Here is a 23221-nt window from a genome sequence, read left to right as displayed (position 1 = left end):
CCGCTTCTCTACAAACCCTTGGCAGATTTAGTGCGATTCGTAGCCTCAACCTTCAGCATATGATTGGACGCAGGGAAAGTCCACTGCTCAATCAGAGAACGTGTTACGATAGATCACGTGCAAAACAAAGGAATTTAAATACCTACAACTGTCACTCGGCCGTGTATCAAATACATATTCAACCCAATGATGCCACGTGCGCAGTTCAGACTCGTATCTACGTAAAGGAGTGCATTTTATTTACTACAGTACCGTACCATAAGTTTAATATCAAACATCTCTTGTAATTCGTTGTTTCATTTTCTATCTATCCCAGATTTAGACAGATACGTCAGAGTTATTTTTCTCAATTTGGACTTCACCTTACACACGTGGGGTTATTTTTAGACGTAGACTCAACGACTACTTGTATATATTTCATGGGTTCACTCATGTTTATTTTCTAAATAATATTCTCACTGATTTCTTTTTCAGGTATGCAATTAAGAAATAGTTAAATTTATTATTACTATTTTGAATGATTTGCATACCACATTGCGTTACTCTCTGAGCGCAGCCATTCCTAAACAATGAGCGCAGCCATTTCTAAACAAGTTTTAAACAGTAGCTGAAACAGGCATTTTCATTGGATAAGCATGATGTAATCTAAACAGGGTTGTTTTCTCCATCCGCTAGAGGGCGCCACTCAAAGCTACGAAAATCACACTAAATCTGCCAAGGGTTTGTAGAGAAGCGGAGCGGATCGTAAACCCTTGGCTAGCAAAGATGAGGTGGAGTAAACATCCCCTGTCGCCTATATCTTAATCAGGAAATGTATGTGTCTTTTTGAAAGTCATCAGACATTTTTCGAAGATTTACATGTAGTTGATCTTTTTTATTCATTTTTAAAGCATGTCTTGAATAGACAGTACCTATTTTGTGTACTCAACTCCTCTTACACCTTCAACTCGACATTCCCCAAACGTTGTACAGTTGTTATGGACACATTGAAGATGTGCATGTGTCTTTTTGAAAGTGATCAGACATTTTTGAAAACACTACGTGTAATATTGAACTTTGTCCGTTTTAAGCATGTCTTGAACAGACCGCATGCTCATATCTTTTGTATTGAACTGTCCATGTAGTTAAACAGCATTTATTTGACATCCTTCAGACCTTGTACAGCTGTTATAGAATCATTTAAGATGTGTCGTTTTGAAAGTGCTTTGTAAAATGTACATGTATATGAAAGGTGAAGATAACGAACAGTGATCAATCTCATAACTCGTATGAGCAATACAAAATAGAGTTGGGCAAACACGGAACCTTGGATATACCAGAGGTAGGATCAGGTTCCTAGGAGGAGTAAACATCCACTGTCGACCGCTCTTCATCTATTTCAACTATGTCATTTTTTAAACTTGGTACCTCTTGCATAACCAAATCCTCTCAGCTTTTACTATACACTTTCAGACCCTTGTACATTATAGATGTTATAAATACAATGAAGATTTATATGTGACATTTTAAAAGATCTTATGTTGTTGGGTTTTTTGGAGAAATTCTACATTCAATATGTCATTTTTCGAATATGTTTTGCACTGCTATCTCTACGATAGATAACATTATAAAGCAACTTGGCCATTTCTGTTGATTTTATTGTTATGTACACTATTCATTTAAACAATAAAATATTTTCACTGCTGTTTCTTTGTGTGATGAAGGTACATGTAGCAAACATTGCAGAAAAAATGCATAACCCGCTACCTTCATCACCCGATGAGACAACAAAGAAACACATTTTATTGTTTATATTTCTATGTATTTTTGAAAAAAATATATAAACCAGATTAATTACTAAAATACCATATGGTTGACCCATACGTTACGTTAAACGGAGCAGCCAATGCAACCTTTGACCTTGATGACACCCCATATTTGGTAATGATTACGCAGACAGAGGTACTATCAAATCGGATCTAACTAGTTTGTAACAAACATGTATTCATTGTATATATGATGAAAGCAAAGCCAATTTCAAAAGAAACATAGGAGAAAAGATTCAGTGAATGCACATACTACATAGTAATCCTACGTAATTATTGCGTTTACTTTTTATTTGATTTCCAATGCTCTTGGTATGCTAATCGCACAAATAAATATCGTTATATGACAAATGTATTGATAGAATACCATATAGGTACAACTCTGAGTTAATGCACGTCTAAATCACAAGTAAAGATTAGTACAATATATGATGGACATTCCACATCTTCAATTACTGTAAACAGACCCTTGCTTTTTTTTCTTTGGAATAAAAATATAATAAAAGTTACTTTTAATTTTTATTACGGGTTATTAATTGAAACATTTCTGTTTCTTTGTTTCACGTCCCTTCGAGAATCTGTCAGTCACCAATTACTGTGGTATCATTTTAATTCGTGGGGGCCAATCTTCGTGGGTAAGCAAATTTAGCTGGTTCGTGGGTAAACGACACGCTGTTACTAGGAGAAATAACTCTACTTGGTTTAAAAAAATGTTCGATGACACGTAAATTCCAGGAACATCATCCCCCCCCCCCCCCCCCCGAACAATGATGATTCCATATACATGTCAGTGAGGTTTGCCGTTAACACCTATGTTCAACAAAGTATCCCAATGTTTCAACTATTTTTAGCAAAACAATACATTTTAGTGTGTACTGACTGAGAACACAATTAAAATCGCCTTGGTCTTGAATATCCCTATTAGGTTTACGCTACTTAAAATTCCATTTGGTATTAAAATAACATTAGATGTTGGCTCCTAATTCTGATGGAAATCTAAAAATTGCAAAGGAAATTATCCATTACACAGACAAATGTTCCTCACGTGCATTTCACATGAATTACACGTGAAAAGAGCATCAGATGCAGATTCATAGACATTAACTTTATAACGTTAAATCATACATTTCATGGTAATTTCGATACCGGGTACCCTGAATCTCAAGTTCAGGTGAACACAAAAAAGGAGTACACCTCTGTATTCAATCTGCTGATAATTTATAGATTGAATTTGTTTTTACATGGTTGTTTTCTTTTAAAATATTTATGCAATAGAATGACTGTTCAATATATAAAAGGAATCAGCACCCGTACATGTTGTTGAACTTCGTCATTTTTAAACATGTCTTGAATAGACGGCACCTATTTTTGTATTCAACTCCCCTTACAGCATTTATTTGACATCCTTCAGACCTTGTACAGCAGTTATAGAAGGATTGAAGATGTGCATATGTCTTTTTGGAAGTGATCAGACATTCTTCGAAAAAATTACATGTACATGGTGTAGTTCAACTTTGTCATTTTTTTAAGTATGATACTTACTTGCGTAACCAACTCCTCTCACAGCTTTTACTGGACATTTTCAGACCTTGTACATTATAGATGTCATAAAAACATTGACGATATAAATGTGACATTTTAATAGTGTTTCTGATTTTTGAGAAATTCTACATTCAATGTTATTTTTTCCAGTATGTTTTGCACTGCTGTCTTTACGATAGATGACATATCTAAAAGCAACCCGGCCATTTCTGTTGATTTTTAGTCGACAGGGGATGCTTACTCCTCCTCGACACCTGATCCCACCTCTGGTATATACAAGGGTCCGTGTTTGCCTCACTCTCTATTTTGTATTGCTTATTGGAGTTATGAGATTGATCACTGTTCGTTATCGTCACCTTTCATTGTTATGTACGCTGTACTCGGTTAAACAATTAAATACTTGTAACAAGCATTGCAGATAAAATGCATAGCCCGCTACCTTCATCACCCGATGAAACAACTAAGAAAGACATTTTATTGTTGATATTTTAGTGTATTTTAAAATAAATATAAACAGGATTAAGTACTAAAATATCATATGGTTGACCCATACGTTGCGTTACGTTAAACGGAACAGCCAATGCACCCCTTGACCTTGATGACACCCCATATTACGCAGACAGAGGTACTAGAAAACTGTATCGAACTAGTTTGCAACAATCATGTATTCATTGTTTATGATGAAAGCAATGTCAATTTCAAAAGAAATACAAGAGAAAAGAATCAGTGAATGCACATACTATATAGTACTCCTACGTAATTATTGCGTTTACTTTTTATTTGATTCCAATGCTCTTGGTATGCTAATAGCATAACTAAATCTCGTTATATGACAAATTTATTCATGGAACATCATAAAAGTACAACTCTGAGGTAATGCACGTCTAAATCACAAATAAAGATTAGTACAATATATGATGAACATTCCACATCTTTAATTCTTGTAAATAGACGCGTGCATTTTTTCATTGGAATAATAATATACTTAAAAGTTACCTTTACATTTTTATTACGGGTTATTAATTGTAGCATGTATGTTTTTTTTTTTTTTTTTTTTTTTTTTTTTTTTTTTACTTCCCTTCGAAAATCTGTCAGTCACCAACTATACACATAAGTTAAGTTTGCTATGTTCAATAAAATATCCCAATGTTTCAACTATATTTTACAAAACAATACATTTTAGTGTGAACTGACTGAGAACAGAATTAAAATTACTGTCGGTCTTGAATATCCCTCTTAGTTTTACGCTACTTAAATTCCATTGGGTAATAAAATGACATACATGTACCGTACATTTATTAACAGTAACCGTTGACATTTGTTCCTAATTACTTATATGATAAACTTCCTTTTAAAGATTAAAACGTCGTATATTCTAATTTACAAGGACCTGCCATCTGTAAATGTTAAACATGTTGTCCTTTTCAAGTATTGATTCCTAATTTTGAAAGAAATCTAAAAATTGCAATGGAAATTATCCATTACTTACAACGTATATCAATGACATATTTCAAAATAAAAATGAAAGAATTTTAGATATACTTTGAGATTCCCTAAACAAGTGTACACTACCCAGGTGTGGCACGATAGAGATCCCTCACTGCTCTAAGACCGTAAGTGCTGACCATAGGCCTAAAGAACATGTTAATTTCCCCAAAGGTGTTGCATGAAAGATCAATAAAATCAAGTTATTCAATAATATGATAAAACCAATTGGAATGTATGTCTTGATTCAAACATTTTTGAAAATAAGTTTAAAAGACGTGTATTGACAAAAATTAGTCAAAATAATTTGAGTTTAAATCAAGCAATAAGCGATTTATATGATTTTTAGCGTTGAAATGGAGGAGTATCCCCGAATTTCAGAAAAACTGCCCCCATAAAACAAAATAAATTTAGTAAGAACATGTTCCTCAAGCTTTCCCCTCAAAAACTGTCGCCTTGAAATTTTGTTTCACGAGGGCATTTTTTGTTGTTGTAAATTTCAAAAAATCGAAACAACTTCACTGATATTATTTTCAACTTCACCTGTACCTTAATTTTCCATAGTAATGTAAGGTCTACTGTGTGGTTCAGTGGACTGTTATAGGTAACGATGTTTTCTTTTTTAAAATGACCGGGTTCAAATCCCCCACGAACACATTTTTTTTCATATTGCGTTTTCCATCTAGATTTTTTTCTTAATTGAAACACACTTCTAGTTTTTATAAATGTTTTGTGTCAAATCTCTGTTTATTACAATGTGTCGAGTTTGAAGTAAGCTTCCAACCTGGAAACTGTTTTAGTTTCCTAAATCGAACTTGCTTTCATTCGTAATTTAGTTGTACACCTGGTATATAGATGTTCTATTTATCTCATACTTCTTTTCGCTTAATTTTGAGATGATCCCAAGTATGGTAAAAACAGCGGATTGAGTTTGTTTTGAATCCGTGGCTCAGACGTCGTAATTTATCAGTCTTCCATACACGGGAAAAAAATAGTGCGCATATAATCCATTCATATACAGTGCAAAAGGGCACTTTTATACAAGAGATCATGGATGAAAATTGTTTTAGAAGGGATTATAGTTTATAATTAATAATGGTTTTCCCATTCAAACAAAATAACAATTATTGAACGAGTATCTATTGTTTGACGTAGGCCTGACCTTCTGATAAAAGTTTGATGTTGGCGTCTTTTTCAAATAAACATGTGTAGACTAACAACGACCAATGAAAGTAATATTTTAATGCATCGTTATTAGAATGTTAAACAGTTAACAATGAAAAGTAGAAGTGTTTGTGCATTTGGATTTTATTCACGTGGTTTCTTTGGATCTGGGGGCGAGAGGAAATCCTGAGGCACTTTAAGCCAAGTAAGTAAAGCTGTAGAGATTTCACATTGTTGGAATTCCCTTGGGCACGAATTGTGCTCCTTTGTTAGCTGACCTGTTTCTATATTCATATGAAGCAGAATTTATTCAAATACTTCTACGTGAGAAGAAAAAATCTCTCGCTGTGGCCGTCAATTCGACATTTCGATATATCGATGACGTTTTGTCTATTAACAATGCAAGAGCTTGTTCTGCGTATAGTCAGTTTTTAAATCGAGGTAAGCTACTGACAAACAAGTTGATGGTACAGGGATTTCAACAGTCTCGATTGAAGTCAGCATTTCGCAAATTCTATGGTCGTTATAACGATCTAGTTCGTCAATACAACCTATCATTGGGTCAAATGCTGTCTGACGTGTTTCATACCGATTGTAAGCCGTTCTTGTCACACTGATTTTGACTGCGGATAACTCCGTTTACCTGATCAGGATATAGGGTTCACGGCGGGTGTGACCGGTCAACAGGGGATGCTTACTCCTCCTAGGCACCTGATCCCACCTCTGGTGTGTCCAGGGGTCCGTGTTTGCCCAACTATCTATTTCGTATTGCTTATAGGAGTTATGAGATCGATCACTGTTCGTTATCTTCACCTTGCATTCAATATGGCTCTAGAGAAAAGAGACTGTGGTTGTGAATACTTGGTACCGTAGCATGTCGAGGTACTTTCGATTAGGTTTGTCCGGTAGGTGGTTGATTCCTTGTCAATGATAATAGTGTGGACATCTTTTTGTTTTCCGGTCGTAATTTTTGAGTAGTTATTGATCGAGTTGACATTTTTATGGCCGGTAACTTGCATTATATGTCGGTCGGGGCAACATCATTTTAATTTTGCTATAAAAGAAATTCTAAATAAATACAGAATAACAAGTTATACGCTTTATTTCATGCGTCGATATGCCTTAACACAGAAAATATGGCATCCAAGCGGGGACAGTGTCGGACCGGAAGTGCTTTATCAAACGGGCGTGTGATAAAGCTAATGCTTTATCTCACTTGCAATATACACCACACGTATGAGATAAAATACATATATAAATGTATCACATCAAATTTGAAAGCGAACGAGTCCGGTGTGTATGAAAGGTTTCCCTCACCCGGGGGTGGTGTTAAAGCACGTGTGTTCTTTCCATTCTCTACCCATAGGTGTCGCTGCTCGCAAACATATTTGTCAGTGCCAACATTTCAAAATTAATGATTAGTTAATGATTTGAAATATGATAATAAATAATAATGCAACAATAAATTTTACATAATAAATATATCATAAGTCGTCTGCATGTAAAATTACATGGAATCTACAAGTCAATCTTACACAATGTAAAATTCATCAGATGTGGGCGATTTAAAAACCATTAAGAGAAATGATTTGTATCCTGGTGAATATGAAATACTAGACAGTCATGCTGATCCATTTTTATATAAAATTTGTCATTTATTTTCGAATGAAAATAACAAAGATGCTGATGACCTTCCTCTTCAGCCTGTGAAACTTGAACCTGGAAATCAAGGCACCGCAGACACCTTGCCAGAACGTGATCATCAAGGTGATTCACACAATACTAATACACGAACGTTTATTAATATAATGGATAATATAATAGACTGATTTTATACAAAATATGACAAATAAGAATACTGTCAGAAAGACAAACAAGAACCAAGAAATGAGACACGGGAACTCAATAAAATGGATCCCAGCGAGCTAGACAACTACATTGGCTTCTTTTTGTTGTCAATACAAAAAGCTGATGGTTTAGATTATGAACCCGATACGTTTGGCGCTACCACAGATATATTGACAGGTACCTACGAGAAAACAAATATCCATTTAGCCTTGTAAATGACCAAAACAAATTGCAACAAGCAGGACAGTTCTAATTTCAAAAAGGAACTAAAGCAAAAGGGAAAAGGTGGTAGACCAAATGCTGTTGAACCACTTACAAAATCGGAGGAAAACGTACTTAAGGAGAAGGGGTGCATTGGTTTGCATAGCCCGAACGTTTTATTAAACAAAATATGTTTACAAAATACAAATTAAGATGGTCTGACATTCAATTAAAGAGATGAAAATGATTGAGAACATCTAACATGATCCTTGACATTTATATAGCCATTAAATCGATTTCTTTACGTTTACAATTCGTCATTTTTCGTTACTTTCCGTAAATACATTTCACGGGCTTCTTAGCCCATGCACGAGCGCTTTCGAGCTCAGTATATATACTAGCCCTGGTTAGTTTTCGGGCAGTGCGATGTTCGTTACAAGTTACAAAGGAAGTCCTTGTAATGCTGTGCTTTAGCCTTCCCCTCTCACCCAACCCATTGTCATTTCGAATTCTGTTATGCACGATTTTTCAGTTTTGTTGATTTGATGTTTGTTCATTAAAAGCGATCTTGTAACAAACACAACCAACCTAACAACCTTTTCGTGTTTTATTACCAAATAGTCAGAAAAATAATTATTTTCGGACGAGGGCACTGAGGGAGAAAATAATTATAAGGGAGCTACCCATTCGCATATTTGGTACAAAAATCAACCTTTAGGTGAAAACACACTGCGTTCCATTATGCGTGAAATGGCAAACAAACAAAAAATTAAAACTGCGAATTTGCCTGAAAAAAAAACCCCAACAACAAATCACTCGGCTAGGAAATCTACTTGTACAAACTTGCTCCATGCTGGTATTGCACCTACTACAATTCAGCAGTTAACTGGCCATAAAAATGTTCAGAGCATTAATAATTATGCAGTTCCGTCTGTAGAAATGCAGAAAACGATGAGTAACAAACTGTCGAATAAAGACAATAAGGAACCGTGTGTATCGACTTACTCGCCACCTCGATATCCGCCCAAAGCCAGTGCAAATTCCATGACCTCCGTCGATATTTCATCGAATTCTTCTTTCCGTCAATCAACATCAGCAGGGGAATTATTTACAGACGCCAAAATTATGAACTGTACTATAAACATTAAAAATTACGGTTCAAATTCACCACAAAAGCAAAAACGCATCCGTGTGATTGAAAACGATGATTCTGAATAACCTCTTCGAGGTGTAAACATTTGAAATATGAACACTACACAAATAGTTTCAATGACAACATGTTTCTTTTCTGTGAATTAAAAATAAATTCACTGTTCATTTAGCTTTTTTACAGAGATGATTCTGTAAAGTTTCCAAAATATCTGAAATAGGCTGGGGGTCGAGGGGTGCTGTACAACTTTAGGCTTCTGCAAGCCCAAAATAAGCCTAAAAATGTGCGACAAAAGATTGATTGTTTTGCTGTTTTCCGCCACACTCAACAATTTTTCAGTTATCTGATGGCGCCCAGTTTTTATTGGTGGAAGAGAGAACCCAGATCCAATGTACCTGGAAAGAGACCACCGACCTTCCGAACGTAAACTGTAAAACTTTCTCACTTATTCGAAACCGCGCCGAGCAGAGGTGAGAGGCCGTGTGATATTGAGCGCGATGCTCCAACCACTCGGCCACGGAGGCCCCTATGTGACAAAGAGTGAAAATGAGTACCAATTCCATGGGTCCATAAAATTCAACACCAGATAATTACCACAACATCACAGAATGTCTCATTAAAATACACCTATAGGGTGTTATATCATATTCATATATAACCCAAGTTTCATTTATATTGATAGAAAATTGAATGATTTATGTCTAGTATTTCAGATTGCATTTCTCGGCAGCGACGTTAGTCAAGAGGACGGTTATGTCATATATCATTTCATAAAATTTATTCACATTGCAACCAGAACTTCTTGAAGAGGCATATGTATGAAAATATATTTCACAATTACAATGAAATTGAACACGCTATGTCTGATAAAGATGCTATAAGTAATACGCCAATTGTCGTGGAGCGTCTAAAGAGGGTGTTGCACCGGAGCGGGGATTTTCCCTAATCGGAGATCCGTGCCAGCACTCGTGACGTAGAACTGACCTTCATTCATATTTATACTCATTGCGTATCTGCCTTTTAAACACCTGAAGGATTCCCCAGTACTAGGGACAAGCCTAATACATTTTATGTGTTAATACATTATACATGTAGTCTAAAGATAATTTTTGAAATCGTGAAAATTAAATTGTCTTCTTTTTTTCTGAGTGTCAGATACGATGTATACGGTTACATGTTACGAGTGTATCAAATATTTAATATTCTGTACTACTACAGTCCAAAAGATCTTACTCGTATGTATTATTTTCTACAACCAACAGTTGGCCACAAAACAAAATATGGGAAGTTTAATACGCATCAATACAGTTAAACATTATTCGAAGTACATGCACCTGTAAAAATTGATTCAACATAGCAATTTGCTACTGGAATACATATAAACTCAAACTGTTTAACGGTTATTTACCTTATTTGGCCGTAAAGTTTTCCTTCCAAAGCTTTGCAAAGTTCACAACGGTTTTTCGTAAAAGGTACCATGCCTTTGTCAACAGCTTTCATTCAGAAAAACATACAAGTTTTCGTTAGCGGCCTTGACTATTAAGACACAGGTATTGCATGCTGTATTCGGCGTGTTTGTTGAGAGTCCTATTCCCAAACTATACAGTGTCCAGGTTAAAATTTATTTCAAACTCGGCACATGGTAATAAACAGAGATTTGACATGAAACATTTATAAAAACTAGAAGCGTTTTTCAATTTAGAAACAAAATCGAGATGGAAAACGTAATATGAACAAATAAAAAATGTGTTCATGAGGGAGTCGAACCCGGTCGTATTAAAAATTGAAAAAATTCTTTTCAAATTACATATAAGAGTCGATTACCTTAGCCACTGAACCAAGCAGTAGACCATACATTACTAAGGAAAATTAACGTACAGGTGAAGTTGAAAATAATTCTAGTGAAATCGTTTCGATTTTTTTTTTAAATTTACAAAAAATGCCCTCGTGAAACAAAATTTCAAAGCGACAGTTTTTTTTCTCGAGGAAAACTCGAAGAACATGTTCATGCTAAATTTATTTTGTTTCACGGAGGCAGTTTTTCTGAAATTCGGGGATACCCCTCCATTTTAACGCTAAAAATCATATAAATCGCTTATTGCTTGATTTAAACTCGAAATATTTTGGCTAATTTTGTCAATACACGTCTTTTAAACGTATTTAAAAAAATTACTGAATCAAGACATACAATGTACGTTCCATTTGGTTTTATCATATATTTGAATCACTTTAATTTTTCGATCTTTCATGCAATATCTTTAGGGAAATTAACATGAGACGTGCATCACCTTCCTTTTGTTGAAAAAACAATACGAACAAAACGTTGGGAATGTATGTATATAAGTATGATCTAATACTCTGTAGATGCTTAATTAATGATACACTGGTGTTTTCGGCACTTTTGGGTAGTGTTTTCCGTAATTACCTTTTTTTTTTTTTTTGGTGTTTCCATGGATTTTTAATTAGCGACAGAACTTCATCTCTATTATGAATTCTGTCGAAGATTATGCCAGACGATGGGCTAAATATAAAAAAGAACTTGATACATTGTCAGAATGGGTTAAAAGCATAAGAGGAATATTAAAATCCCCCATTAGATATCTTAAAACAAAAGTACGTACCATCTATCTTTCTGTGTTTACCGTAGTAAACCAGAAGTGATAAATAATTAGATGGTTACATCAGGGATATGTTTTGGTTCCAGCTGACAACGCTTATAACAACATTGTCCTTGTTTGTAAGGCTCATTACTACAACTGTATTTTAAACGAACTTGGCTTTAATTCCACTTTTGGTAATCGTACTTATACTTTAACAACCCTTTCAAAAGATGAAAATCTTCAAAACCATGCCTCCGTTTTAAACACATTTTATATCCCAGTCAATGTGTCGAATGAATATGAGTTACCGTACCTATACTACATAAAAACCCTTACAAACACAGATACATTGCTGGATCCAGTAAGTGCTCTACCAAGCCCCTATCTTTGCTCCTCACGAAAGTATTAACAGCAGTGAAGGAGAAACTTCAAACTTACTGTGCGACTACATATGCCAGGTGTGACCGTTGAGAAGAGCGACGACCCATATTATCTTGCAACACGACTTTCTGACTTTTCATTTCACGCGGGAAATATAACGCGATCGATAATGAAACATACATGTACAAAGGTATGAGAAAGCTTGTATGGAATTTACTAACATTGGTGGTATTTTCCAAACTATTTATTTGATTTATATACGGGGTTGTCCATGGCGTATTTACCGCAGTGACGGCGACATTTTAGCTGAAGCATTACGGATACATGTAATACTCATCATTTTTCAGCTGATGAAGCAATACAAGCGACTCAAATGTGTAATCATTGGAGCGAGCTCGAAGCGACGCGAGCTTCGCTCGCAAATATATATGTATTTTACCATGGCGTTATGAGATTGATCACTTCGTTATTTTCACCTTTTCATTTAAAGGGAAAGGCAACCCCAAAAATTTTTACATAATAAATGTTAGGATTAATTACGGTATATGATAATGATTTGTCATACTATTCTTTTGATAAACGGCCTAGATACATTATGTAAGCTTCAGTACTAAATTTAAAACGTTAAAAATTTAGATTTTACAAATTAAATACAATGTATTTGTAAAATCTACCACATGCACATCTTTGATCTCATCAAAGCCGGAACAGACGGTGTGACGTCAAAATTTTTGATTTTTGTGGTCTTGAATACAAAAGAGTATATTAATGTAAGTATATTAATTAATGCGAAAGGGAGATGTGAAAAAAGTCCCCCCCCCCCGAAATTCCTGATCCAACAAAGTTATTTGAAAAGAAAATACTATGTAAACTGTGGATCCATCATTTGCGTAATGACAAGTTGAGGTTTGAGACATTTACATGTATGAAGAAACGAGTACCATCTGCCTGGTCTGCGACTCGACTGAACGTCTTCTTTTCTTAAATTCTTCTTGCGAAAGAACGGGCTCAAATCTATACGGCTCCAAACTTAACTGTTCGCGACTTGTCATGTTTACAGTGCTGCTGATGAAATAAACCGGAACTGACGGTGTGACGTAATAAATTAAACTTCAATGGCCGCTCTCTTAACGGCGGGTAATTTGAAATATAAGATAGATTAATATTGATTTAATTGTTAAGCAAGGATTCTTGTTGTTAAAGACTGTCATTTACGATATCAGTAAGTAATACTTTATTCATAAAGGCAACAATGTGGTTAGGATTGCCTTTCCCTTTAAGATGTATTGTGGTAATGATATTCTGATGTAAGGTTGTGGTATGTTCTATCACACCTCCTAGAGACTTGTTATGAATAAAGAAAACTTGTCAGTTTTCCAACTTTAAAGGAATGTTCGATATTTTTCAGATATGAGTCACTGTGCCCGCTTAATATTTTTCTTCCTCGTTTTCGTCAGGTTGAACACAGCACGGATTCATAGGTACGTTTATATGATTATTTAATGAATCAGCATCATTTGATTAAAATTAATCCCGTGTGGATCCGGGTTAGAATAGGTCCTCACTACACTCTTGCTGGTCGTAAGAGGCGACTAAATTGGGCGGTCCTTCGGATGGGACCACAAAAACCGAGGTCCCGTGTCACAGCAGGTGTGGCACGATATAAAGATCCCTCCCTGCTCAATGGCCATAAGCGCCGAGCATATGCCTGAATTTTGCAGTCCTTCACCGGCAGTGGTGACGTCTCCATATGAGTGAAATATTCTCGAGAGGGGCGTAAAACAATATTCAATCAATCTTGATAATGTTCTTTGAAAATTATGAGATAAACATAAATTACATTTCATACGAAATTGATACGATTGATTGACTGAATATTGTTTAACGTCCCTCTCGAGAATATTTCACTCATAATATGAAGACGTCACCACTGCCGGTGAAGGGCTGCAAAATTTAGGCTTATGCTCGGTGCTTATGGCCTTTGAGCAGGGAGGGTCTTTATCGTGCCACACCTGCTGTGACAAGGGACCTCGGATTTTGCGATCTCATCCGAAGGATCGCCCCATTTAGTCGCCTTTTTACGACAAGTAATGAGTGCTGAGGACCTATTCTAACCCGGATCCCCAAGGGTTGAAATTAATACGAAAGTTACAAGTTACTCAAGTGACCTATTGATATTGGTCTGCGTCCGTCGTCGTCCGTTAAGAACTTCATCCCAGAAACTACTGGGCCAATCTTGACCAAATTTGGTATGTAGCATCTGTATGTGAAGGAGACCTGAAATTGTAAATTTCATGACACCCCCCCCCCCTACTCTAAGGGGCCTTATGTTTCGGGTAAAAACTATAGAATTGATGTACTTCTTTAAAATTTAATGTTATTATTATTATATTAATTTATAAAGCGCAAAATTACCTATAGTTTCTATGCGCTGTTCTTCTTTACTCCTAAGCATCTAGCAGAGATAGTGAGTATATAGTAATGATAAGCAAGGAAGCTTCTACCAAAATTGTAATTTCATGACCCCGGGGTAGAGGTTCTGATTGATTGACAGTGGCGGATTTAGATAGGGGGCGCAACCCCCCCCCCCCCCCCCCCCCTTAAAAATGTTCAAATTTACGATAAATCGCGGTATCTTGTTTCGGAAAATGTACTAAACGATAAAAAAAAAAAAGCAATGATTTCTTCCACTCCCGGAGAAATAAATGACAAAATTCTTTGATTTCTTGAATTACTTTATTGGGAGAACCCTAATTTTTTTCCCCAAAACCCCTTAAAATTTGGTTCATTTTATTAATTTCACCTTATTAAAATGATAGAAAATAGTACAAATGACTTAATAGGAGAAATATTTCAAGCCCCATAAAATCTGTAAAATCCAAGAGCTTCGCCCCCTAGACCCCTACCAGGACTTCGCCCTGGACCCACTGCCTCATAAAGTGGCGCCCCCCGTAACCACATTTCCTGGATCCACCCCTGATTGATGTCTTCCGCCACACTCAACTATTTTTCAGTTATCAGGTGGCACCCAGTTTTTATTGGTAGAAGAGAGAACCCAGGTACAATGTACCTGGGAAGAGACCACCGACCTTCCGAAAGTAAACTGGGAAACTTTCTCACTTACCGGCGCGAGCGGGATTGGAACCCGCGCAAACAGATAGGTTTTTTTTTCCTAGGGTGGGACCAAACTTGGTATATAGTGTTTATGTATAACACGCTTCAAAATAATTTTATGACAAACGGGATGATTCTAGCTTCTCCATCGTCATATTCCCATATCTATGTAGCAATATTCTGTTATCGCCTGTATCCGGTGTTTATATCTCTCAACTGATTCGCTACGCAAGAGCTTGTTCTGGATATGGTGAGTTTTTAAATCGAAGTAGGCTACTGACATACAAGTTGATGGTCCAACCGTCTCGTTTAAAGTCAGCATTTCGCACATTCTATGGTCTAGTTTGCCAATACAATCTATCATTGGGTCAAATGCTGTCTGACGCGTTTCATACCGATTGTTAGACCGTTCTTTAACACAGTGATTTAGACTACGGATAACTCCGTTTACCTGATTAAGATATAGGGCTCGCGACGGGTCTGACCGGTCGGCAGGGGATCCTTACTCCTCCAAGGCACCTGATCCCACCTCTGGTATATCCAGGAGTTCGTGTTTGCCCAACCCTCTATTTGTATTGTTTGAACGAGTTATGACATTGATCATTAATCGTTGTTCTCGCCTTCTTTAGTGTTATTGATACTAAATTGATTAATTGTATCTTCCTTAACGTCTCTCTCGAGAATTTTCACTGATATGGAAACGTCACCAAGATCGGTGAAGGGCTTCAAATTTTGGCCTACGGCCATTGAGTAGTGCTGGTTCTTCAGCGTGTCACGGGACATCCGTTCCGAGGACCCGTGACATTCACACCTGATGCCGAACGTTTGGCGATGCAACTGTCACTACCTGTTTTAAGGTATTCCACCCCTAATGGACAATATTGAGAAATTAACCAAGCCTAATATTTTCTTGAAGAGTATCATTTTGGCCATTTATTCCCAAATTTTCAACAATTTTTACGGTTTATTTCTTTAGTTATGCACATTTTAAGTAACCCACCCCCAATTCAACACCAAATATCATGATATGATCAAAACCAACTCAATTATTTTTTTGTCTTCAATGATCATCAAAAATAAATAATTCAGGAAAACATCATTGTTGTCAATTATTACAATAATAACAACATTTTTCTTCTATCACCTTTAATATTATTTAACCAGGTTAAAACATAAGATCTTACTTGACAATTATTATGAGATTGACACACACGTGCCAAAGGAAACATGAATTTTGGCATCATATTTATTTTGGCACCATGATAATTCTTTTACAGCAAAAATCTTCAAAGAGTATAAAATTAAAAAAGCAAAGTTTAAAATATTTTTACCGTTCATATTTTTAATAACAAGGAATTTAAAAGCTCGATGACATGATTTCAAAAGTCGAATTTTCACAACTTTCATCGTTTTAAAGTTTTCAATGCTCTCTTGGACAAAAACAACTTCTGAAAACAATTACATTATTCACAGATAAATGCAGAAGTGCTAACAAGAAAGAAAAAAATTCCCATTTCTCACATCTTATTAAATGTATGTTACCATGGTTACGAGGACAACTATGTACATTTTGAACATTACATATTTTCAAATATTAGATCAGCATATCCTTGTAATATCAACACAGAATTAGGTACATATCAATATATACCTTAGGAAAACATTTATCTATGTACAAATATATGTATAGGAGCCACTGAGGTAAAAGAAATAAAAAACGTATCAAATATGTTGACAGATATACATGTAAATGCAAATACATGTATATTCTAGCACATGTAATAATAATTGAAAAGAATTAATTCTTTACAAAATAATCTACCAATTTAGGTACAACACTTTCAAGGGTTCTTTTTACATTTGTCACTCGTGGTTGTCCTTCGGAATTTGGCGCAATAAATGTACTTCTAAGTCCATCTTCTCCATCACGCTGAAAATTTTTTCTAAGATGGGTAAGCTGTAGGCCAGAACCAGCAACATTTTCTGCAGTACACATCTTCATAACTCCATGGCTAATTAGAGGATTCAGGGTAGGCAGATTTTTTGCTTTTTCCTCCCTGAATAGAAAGGCACTTTGGACAGTACGTGGGGGGAAACTGTACTGCAGAAGCTCTTGTGTTGAAAGCGCCACATGCTCAATCAATTTTCCTAAAGCTCTGACGTCACCAATTGCATTATGAGCATCATAACTTGTGTTCAAAAGTGAATTCACTAAATCTTCTTGTTTGTATGTTTTTCTACCTGGATATATTTTCCTAAATACTGCAAGCGAGTCTATAAACCCACATACATTGTCAAAGAACTCGCCAGTTTTACCAATATCCATAACAGTTTTCAGGAGTACAGGAAAGTCAAAACGTCTGCCATTATGAGAAATCAATACTGCATTTGGAAATGATTTTATCCATTTGATGAAACCATCAAATGCTCCATGTATATCTAAAGCCTCCACAGGTCTACCATTAACTGTCATACAGTTGGACCCATTCATAGCTATGCCAGTGACTTGTTGTGAAGAGCTAGATATAGGCAAACTAGGAATCACATACACAGAAAAGGATGCTCCAGAGTGTAGTTCATGGGCCGCCATTTGTGTAATGTGGGGTACAACTCGTCCACGAACTAATTAAAAAGAAAATCAAATAATTATTGAAAAATAGAAATACAATGTAGCATATGTTTGTACAGGTAATACAGAAATTATAACATACATGTATCTTACTGAGGTCAGTAGTTTCTAAGTCAAATGTTACAAAGGATGCAGTATTTCCCTCACTCATATGAATGGGTTTAAAAATGCCCCGTGGTACAGCCTCTGGTAAACTTTCAATGTCCGTATCAGCATCATGTCCGATACCTTTTCACAATATTGGAAATAAAGGTATTGGAAATAAATAAATCTTTCAATATATTGAAATCATATTACTGGTAATAAAGTAGATTCAGTATTAGGGAACTTACCTGATTGGTATGATATTCCTTCGAGTACTTCAGATGCGCTCTGAACAACAGCTCGTTCTTGCTTTAGAATCATACGCCTACGCTTTGTGGATGGCAGCTGTGACTTCTCTTGCATGGCCTTCCTCTTCTTTGCCATCTTTGTGGCATACTGCTCAGTATGTGTACCAGGAGATAGCCCAGCAGTTGTGTTCACCTATTGAATGTAACTTAGACATTAAAAAACTAGAAATAAACTTTTTTGGGCTGAAATATTGCACATAATTATTGATATTTATTCATTATATAATAACAGAAAAAAAGGATAATAAGTAAAACTTACCTATTTAAAAGTATAAAATCAAAAAAAAATTATATTAAAAAACATTGTAATCGAAATAAACAAACTGTAAACAAACCCAAACATAAGACAACTCAGAAACTAACACACAATAAACAACTGAATGAACCTGTGAGATGTAATGTCGTCCTTCATTTATAAAAGCTGCAGTGGCATGTACTCTGAACTCTAGCGATTCCGAATTACCATAATGAAGAGATTTAGGTGCCCTAAGAGTCACTTCTCTATTGGCATGTTCACATTGTTGGCTTGAGCCAAGGTCTGCAAATTGCTCAGCATTAGCAATAATTGGCTGGAACAGACTCTCTAGTCTTGAACGAAGCACATTATCTTTCAAGGCAGCCTTATATGGAAGACTTCTGTGAACATAGGTTTCACTCTGATTACGTTTGAAGCCACAAAATCTACCTTTACATAATGAGTGGTCTCCAAACTGATGAGGAATAAGGGCTTTCAAGTTTTCTTGTAATTTCTCCTTATCTCCAGCATTTTTGGCAAAGATATATTTGAGGCACTTCTGTATATGTAAAATTACAGTCTTACTGAGTTTTATACCTTTTTCTGCATGCAGTGTATATAAACTTTTCCCAATATTTTTCAGAATATGGTTCTTATCAAACTTCTTCTTTAAAGAGATGTTGAGGTCTTTCTTAATACGAGCTATAAGAGTGTTGTCACCATCCCCTTCTATACACTCTATAGGTGTTCCCTGGGCTGCGAGTTCTTTGACACCAATCAATCCACCAGTGCTCTCCATGAGTTTGGCGCTACCTACATGGTTGCGCACGCACCTATGTTTTCTTACAGGTAGTCCTGGTCTATTTCTTTGCCACCATTTACAAACCCCACAGGTTCTATGATTTACAACAGACTTAACAACTTTCTTACCATATTCAGATCTACTCATGAAGAATGTATGAGCTGATAAAATAATTAAAGAAATTATGCTAACACATATATTTAAGCAGTATAAATTTATAGTCGTGTTTCAGATCATATAAGTCGCTATACTCACAAGTAAGACTATCAAAGCCTCGTTTCTGCCATGCCGTATCCACAGCAACGATCATGCCTGATCTTGCTTTGCATGGACACTGCAATGCTCTTTTTGTGCTATTAGACAATTTGGATGCCTTCCTCCTTGTCAAGCTCTTCATTTTATGCAGATAAGAAGGGTGCTTTAGTGGTGGAAAATTGCTGCGAAGATAATTTGAAACAAATTTAAAAAAGCTTTGATTACAGTAAATTTTATGGCACTTTCTAACATTACATACTAGTTAAACATGTTTAGCATTAAAAAAAAATCACCCTTCATTAGGCAAATCTTCCCATTCATCATCATCAGCACCTGTTGAGTAACCTTTGTTTTGGTCTGCAGCATGATCTTTAGTCACTTCATCGCACACAGTAGAAAATACTTGTCTGTAATTTAACGTTATGTTTCAATCATTATAAAAATAAAACAGTAAACAAATCAAAGAAAATAAATAAATAATTTGATATGGTTTTATGTATTTCTATGAACCTGATTGATGGAGACGCATCAGGAAGTGGGCAAACACCAAGGTCTTCCACTACTGGGCCCATAGTTGCTAATGCTTTTTCCGACTCCTCTTTGGCAGCATCTCTGCGTAAAAACTTTCAAAATATACACACGAAAAAAAACAATAAACATAAAATTGTGAAATTTTTGCAAGAAATCAGTTTATTGTTTAATAAGGAACACAAAATATTATGCTTACTGCATTTCCATCCTGAATGCTTCAATTGCTGCATTCTGCGTAGATTTTCTGGCCACTTCCTCAACAACTTCACCAGCACGCCTCTCCATACTTTTCAGATTTTTACCACTAATAGGGGGTATATTAAGAGTCGACAACATATTGTTGACTTTGTCAGGGCCGCCTATGCTGTCTATCATAGCTGTAAAAGTCATTTACATGTTTATTAATATAGCATGAACAAAATGAATATTATGTAGGCCAACATAATTCGTGCTTTTGACTTAATATACTATATTTAAGAAACTCTATCATATTATATGTATGAGAACCACTTACCTGTACCTAGCTTTGTATTCACAGAAAAACAAGGCATTCCGTATTTTTTCACACGGTATGTTTTCCCGTATGCCACCTTGTTCACATGTCGACAATCAACATTGGAACACACCACATACAAATATCCGCCAAGACCTTTCTTCAGTTCTCCAACTATTGTGTCATATGTTAACGGGACTGGGCCTAAGAAACACTTTTTACAATATTTCAATTCGGACAACAGAGAGTCTAGTTCGATGATCCGCCGACCTTTTTTCCAACTGTCCCTACTTGCGTTTTGCGGGATTTCTACAGCATCTCCACACTCCGTGCCGTTACATACGTGTCCTACTGAATAATTATGATCAATTATTATCCTCGACCTTTTCTTTTTCCTTGAGGGTGGCAGCGATTTTGTAAATCTACCCTTACTGTCACGACCTTGCATGGAGGCCGCCATTTTTTTCCTTATCCTTATCATACGGGCATCTGACGGGGGTTCCCCGAAATACGAAGTTACACGAGGTTACACGAAAATTGCCGATATCATTAGGGGTGGAATACCTTAACGACTACCTAAGGTCTGTCGCGGCCTGGATTCGAACCCCGGCCTTTCTCATTCGGGGCGAACGCTCTAACCTCTAGGCCACCGCGGAAGTGATACTAAATTGAAACTAAATGGATATTTTGAAAGAGCACATAGTCCTTTACTAAAAAACTAAATTTGATGAACCCAGGGGTAGGGGCTTCGATATCAGGATGGGGGCCAAAATGGTCAGTTATTAAAATTATTGATTGTATATTAATTATTCTTTAACGTCCCTCTCGAGAAATCTGTGGGCAATAGAAAATTTTAACTTTTTCTTGATAACTACTATTCCAATTCTTTTCAAATTTGGTATAAAGCATCTTTGGGAGAAAGGGGACATAAACTGTAAATTTCAGGATTCCTGCACTCCTAAAGCCTTAGAAGTGGGGAAAAACTGTCCAAAATTCACAAATTTTCAAACTTCATTTTCTCAAGAAAGCACATGTTTAAGAAAAAATAAATGCATAGTGATGTAGAGCAGGAACGCCTCTACAACAATGTATATTTCATAACCCTTGGGGTAGGGGTTCTGACTCTTGGGGCAGGACAAAACTTGCGATATAGTGTTTATGTGTAAAGCACTTAAATAACATCTTTAATGCTATTGATAATAAATTGAAACTAAATGAATATTTAGAAAGAGCAAGTAGTCATTTACCAAATTGTACATTTGATGACCACAGGGGTAGGGGTTTGATATTAGGGTGGGGCCAAAATGGTCAGTTATTAAATGTGTGAACAACAGAAATTTTCAACTTCTTGATAATTATCATTCGAATTCTTTTCAAATTTGGTTTGAAGCAGCTTTGGAACAAGGGTGATATAAATTGTAAATGTCAGGATTGTTGCATCCTTAGGGACGGGGCAAAAAAACTGCCATAAATTGACCAATTTTCACAAATCTACTACTCTACAACTGCACATGTTTAAGAACAAGAGGCCCACAGGCCTTATCGGTCACCTGCATACTAGTGAAAAAGTATCACTACTTCCACAGGCTATGAAATCTAGAAAAAAAATTCCTGTTCTGAATATCTAAGTTCAGCAACAGTATAAAACGAGAGGTGTTTTTAAAACTTCACTGTCCTCAAAAGTGCATAAACCGATGAAAGGCTTTAAATAATAGGTGTATTAACATCAAAATATATGACTAATTTTGCACTCATCCTAAAGTCATAACCCTGGTTATGAAATTCACCATTTTTAGTACATCCTTTTCTGCTATTCCTAAGTATGCATTTAGATTTTATACAGTATCAGCAAACTTACACATAAAACTATATATACAAAGTTTGGCCCTACCCTTGGGTCAGGACGCTTACTCTGGGGATCATCAAATTTACAATTTCGGTAAAAGACTACCTGATCTATCCATTTAGTTTCAGTTTAGTATAAATAGCACTAAAGAAGATGTTATTCAAGTGTTCTATACTTAAACATTATCTAACAAGTTTAGCCCCGCCCTGGGATCAGAACCCCTACCCCGGGGATCATGAAATTTACAATTCTGGTAAAGGCCTTCCTGCTCTACATCACTATGCATTTAGTTTTTCTTACACGTGTGCAGTTCTAGAGAAGATTTTTAGAAATTTGTCAATTTTGGCGTCCCCCCCCCCCTTCCAAGGCTATAGGGTTGCAGGAGTCCTGAAATTTACAATTTATGTTCCCCTTGTTCCAAATATGTTTCATACCAAATTTGAGAAGAATTGGAATGATAGTTATTGAGAAGAAGTTAAAAATGGCTATTGTTCACACATTTGATAACTGACCATTTTGGCAACACCCTGATACCAAAACCCCTATCCCTGGCATCATCAAACTTAAAAGTTTTGTAAAGGGCTACCTATTCTTTCTAAATATCTATTTACTTTGAATTTAATATCAATAGCACTAAAGATGTTATTAAGTAATTTACATATAAACACTATGTACCAAGTTTGGCCCCAACCTGGGGTCAGAACCCCTACCCCGGGTATCATGAAATTTAAAATTTTGGTAGATACCT

The 23221-nt window shown here is 35.9% G+C and overlaps 1 protein-coding gene and 1 long non-coding RNA gene across 5 annotated transcripts in view; one reads left to right on the top strand and one right to left on the bottom strand.

The window, feature by feature from the left end:
* The window catches only part of LOC125647487 (uncharacterized), a 100960-nt gene that overhangs the window by 11852 nt on the left and 65887 nt on the right, over nucleotides 1–23221 (top strand). The gene's annotated exons all lie outside the window — the stretch shown is intronic.
* On the bottom strand, nucleotides 16420–21190 carry LOC125648772 (uncharacterized). 4 transcript variants are annotated; one of them, XM_048875766.2, is made up of 8 exons: nucleotides 20649–21190; nucleotides 20331–20511; nucleotides 20114–20215; nucleotides 19897–20010; nucleotides 19604–19785; nucleotides 18252–18444; nucleotides 18013–18147; nucleotides 16420–17912 (listed from the first exon to the last, which is right to left on the bottom strand). In XM_048875766.2, the coding sequence occupies exons 1-6, from the start codon at nucleotides 21106–21108 to the stop codon at nucleotides 18404–18406; spliced, it is 1080 nt and encodes a 359-aa protein (XP_048731723.2). In that variant the 5' UTR covers nucleotides 21109–21190; the 3' UTR covers nucleotides 16420–17912; nucleotides 18013–18147; nucleotides 18252–18403. The 4 variants fall into 4 exon arrangements, with proteins under 4 accessions (XP_048731723.2, XP_048731725.2, XP_055996283.1 ...); XM_048875768.2 differs by having other exon boundaries at nucleotides 18067–18147; XM_056140308.1 differs by having other exon boundaries at nucleotides 18002–18147; nucleotides 18252–19785.

The sequence above is a fragment of the Ostrea edulis genome, chromosome 6, assembly GCF_947568905.1.
Source record: "Ostrea edulis chromosome 6, xbOstEdul1.1, whole genome shotgun sequence".
Taxonomy (NCBI): Eukaryota; Metazoa; Mollusca; class Bivalvia; order Ostreida; family Ostreidae; genus Ostrea; species Ostrea edulis.
The sequence above is the reverse complement of the archived record's forward strand: the minus strand, read 5'-3'. Positions and strand labels throughout refer to the sequence as shown.

Bases quoted from the DNA above. Each gene is read 5' to 3' on its own strand.
- LOC125648772 (XM_056140308.1), bottom strand. From the start codon at position 21,108: ATGATAAGGATAAGGAAAAAAATGGCGGCCTCCATGCAAGGTCGTGAC. The intron at 20,512-20,648 runs GTAAGTGGTTCT...TGACTTTTACAG, and splicing joins GAATACAAAGCTAGGTACAG to CTATGATAGACAGCATAGGC. The intron at 19,786-19,896 runs GTGATTTTTTTT...TTATCTTCGCAG, and splicing joins GAAGATTTGCCTAATGAAGG to CAATTTTCCACCACTAAAGC.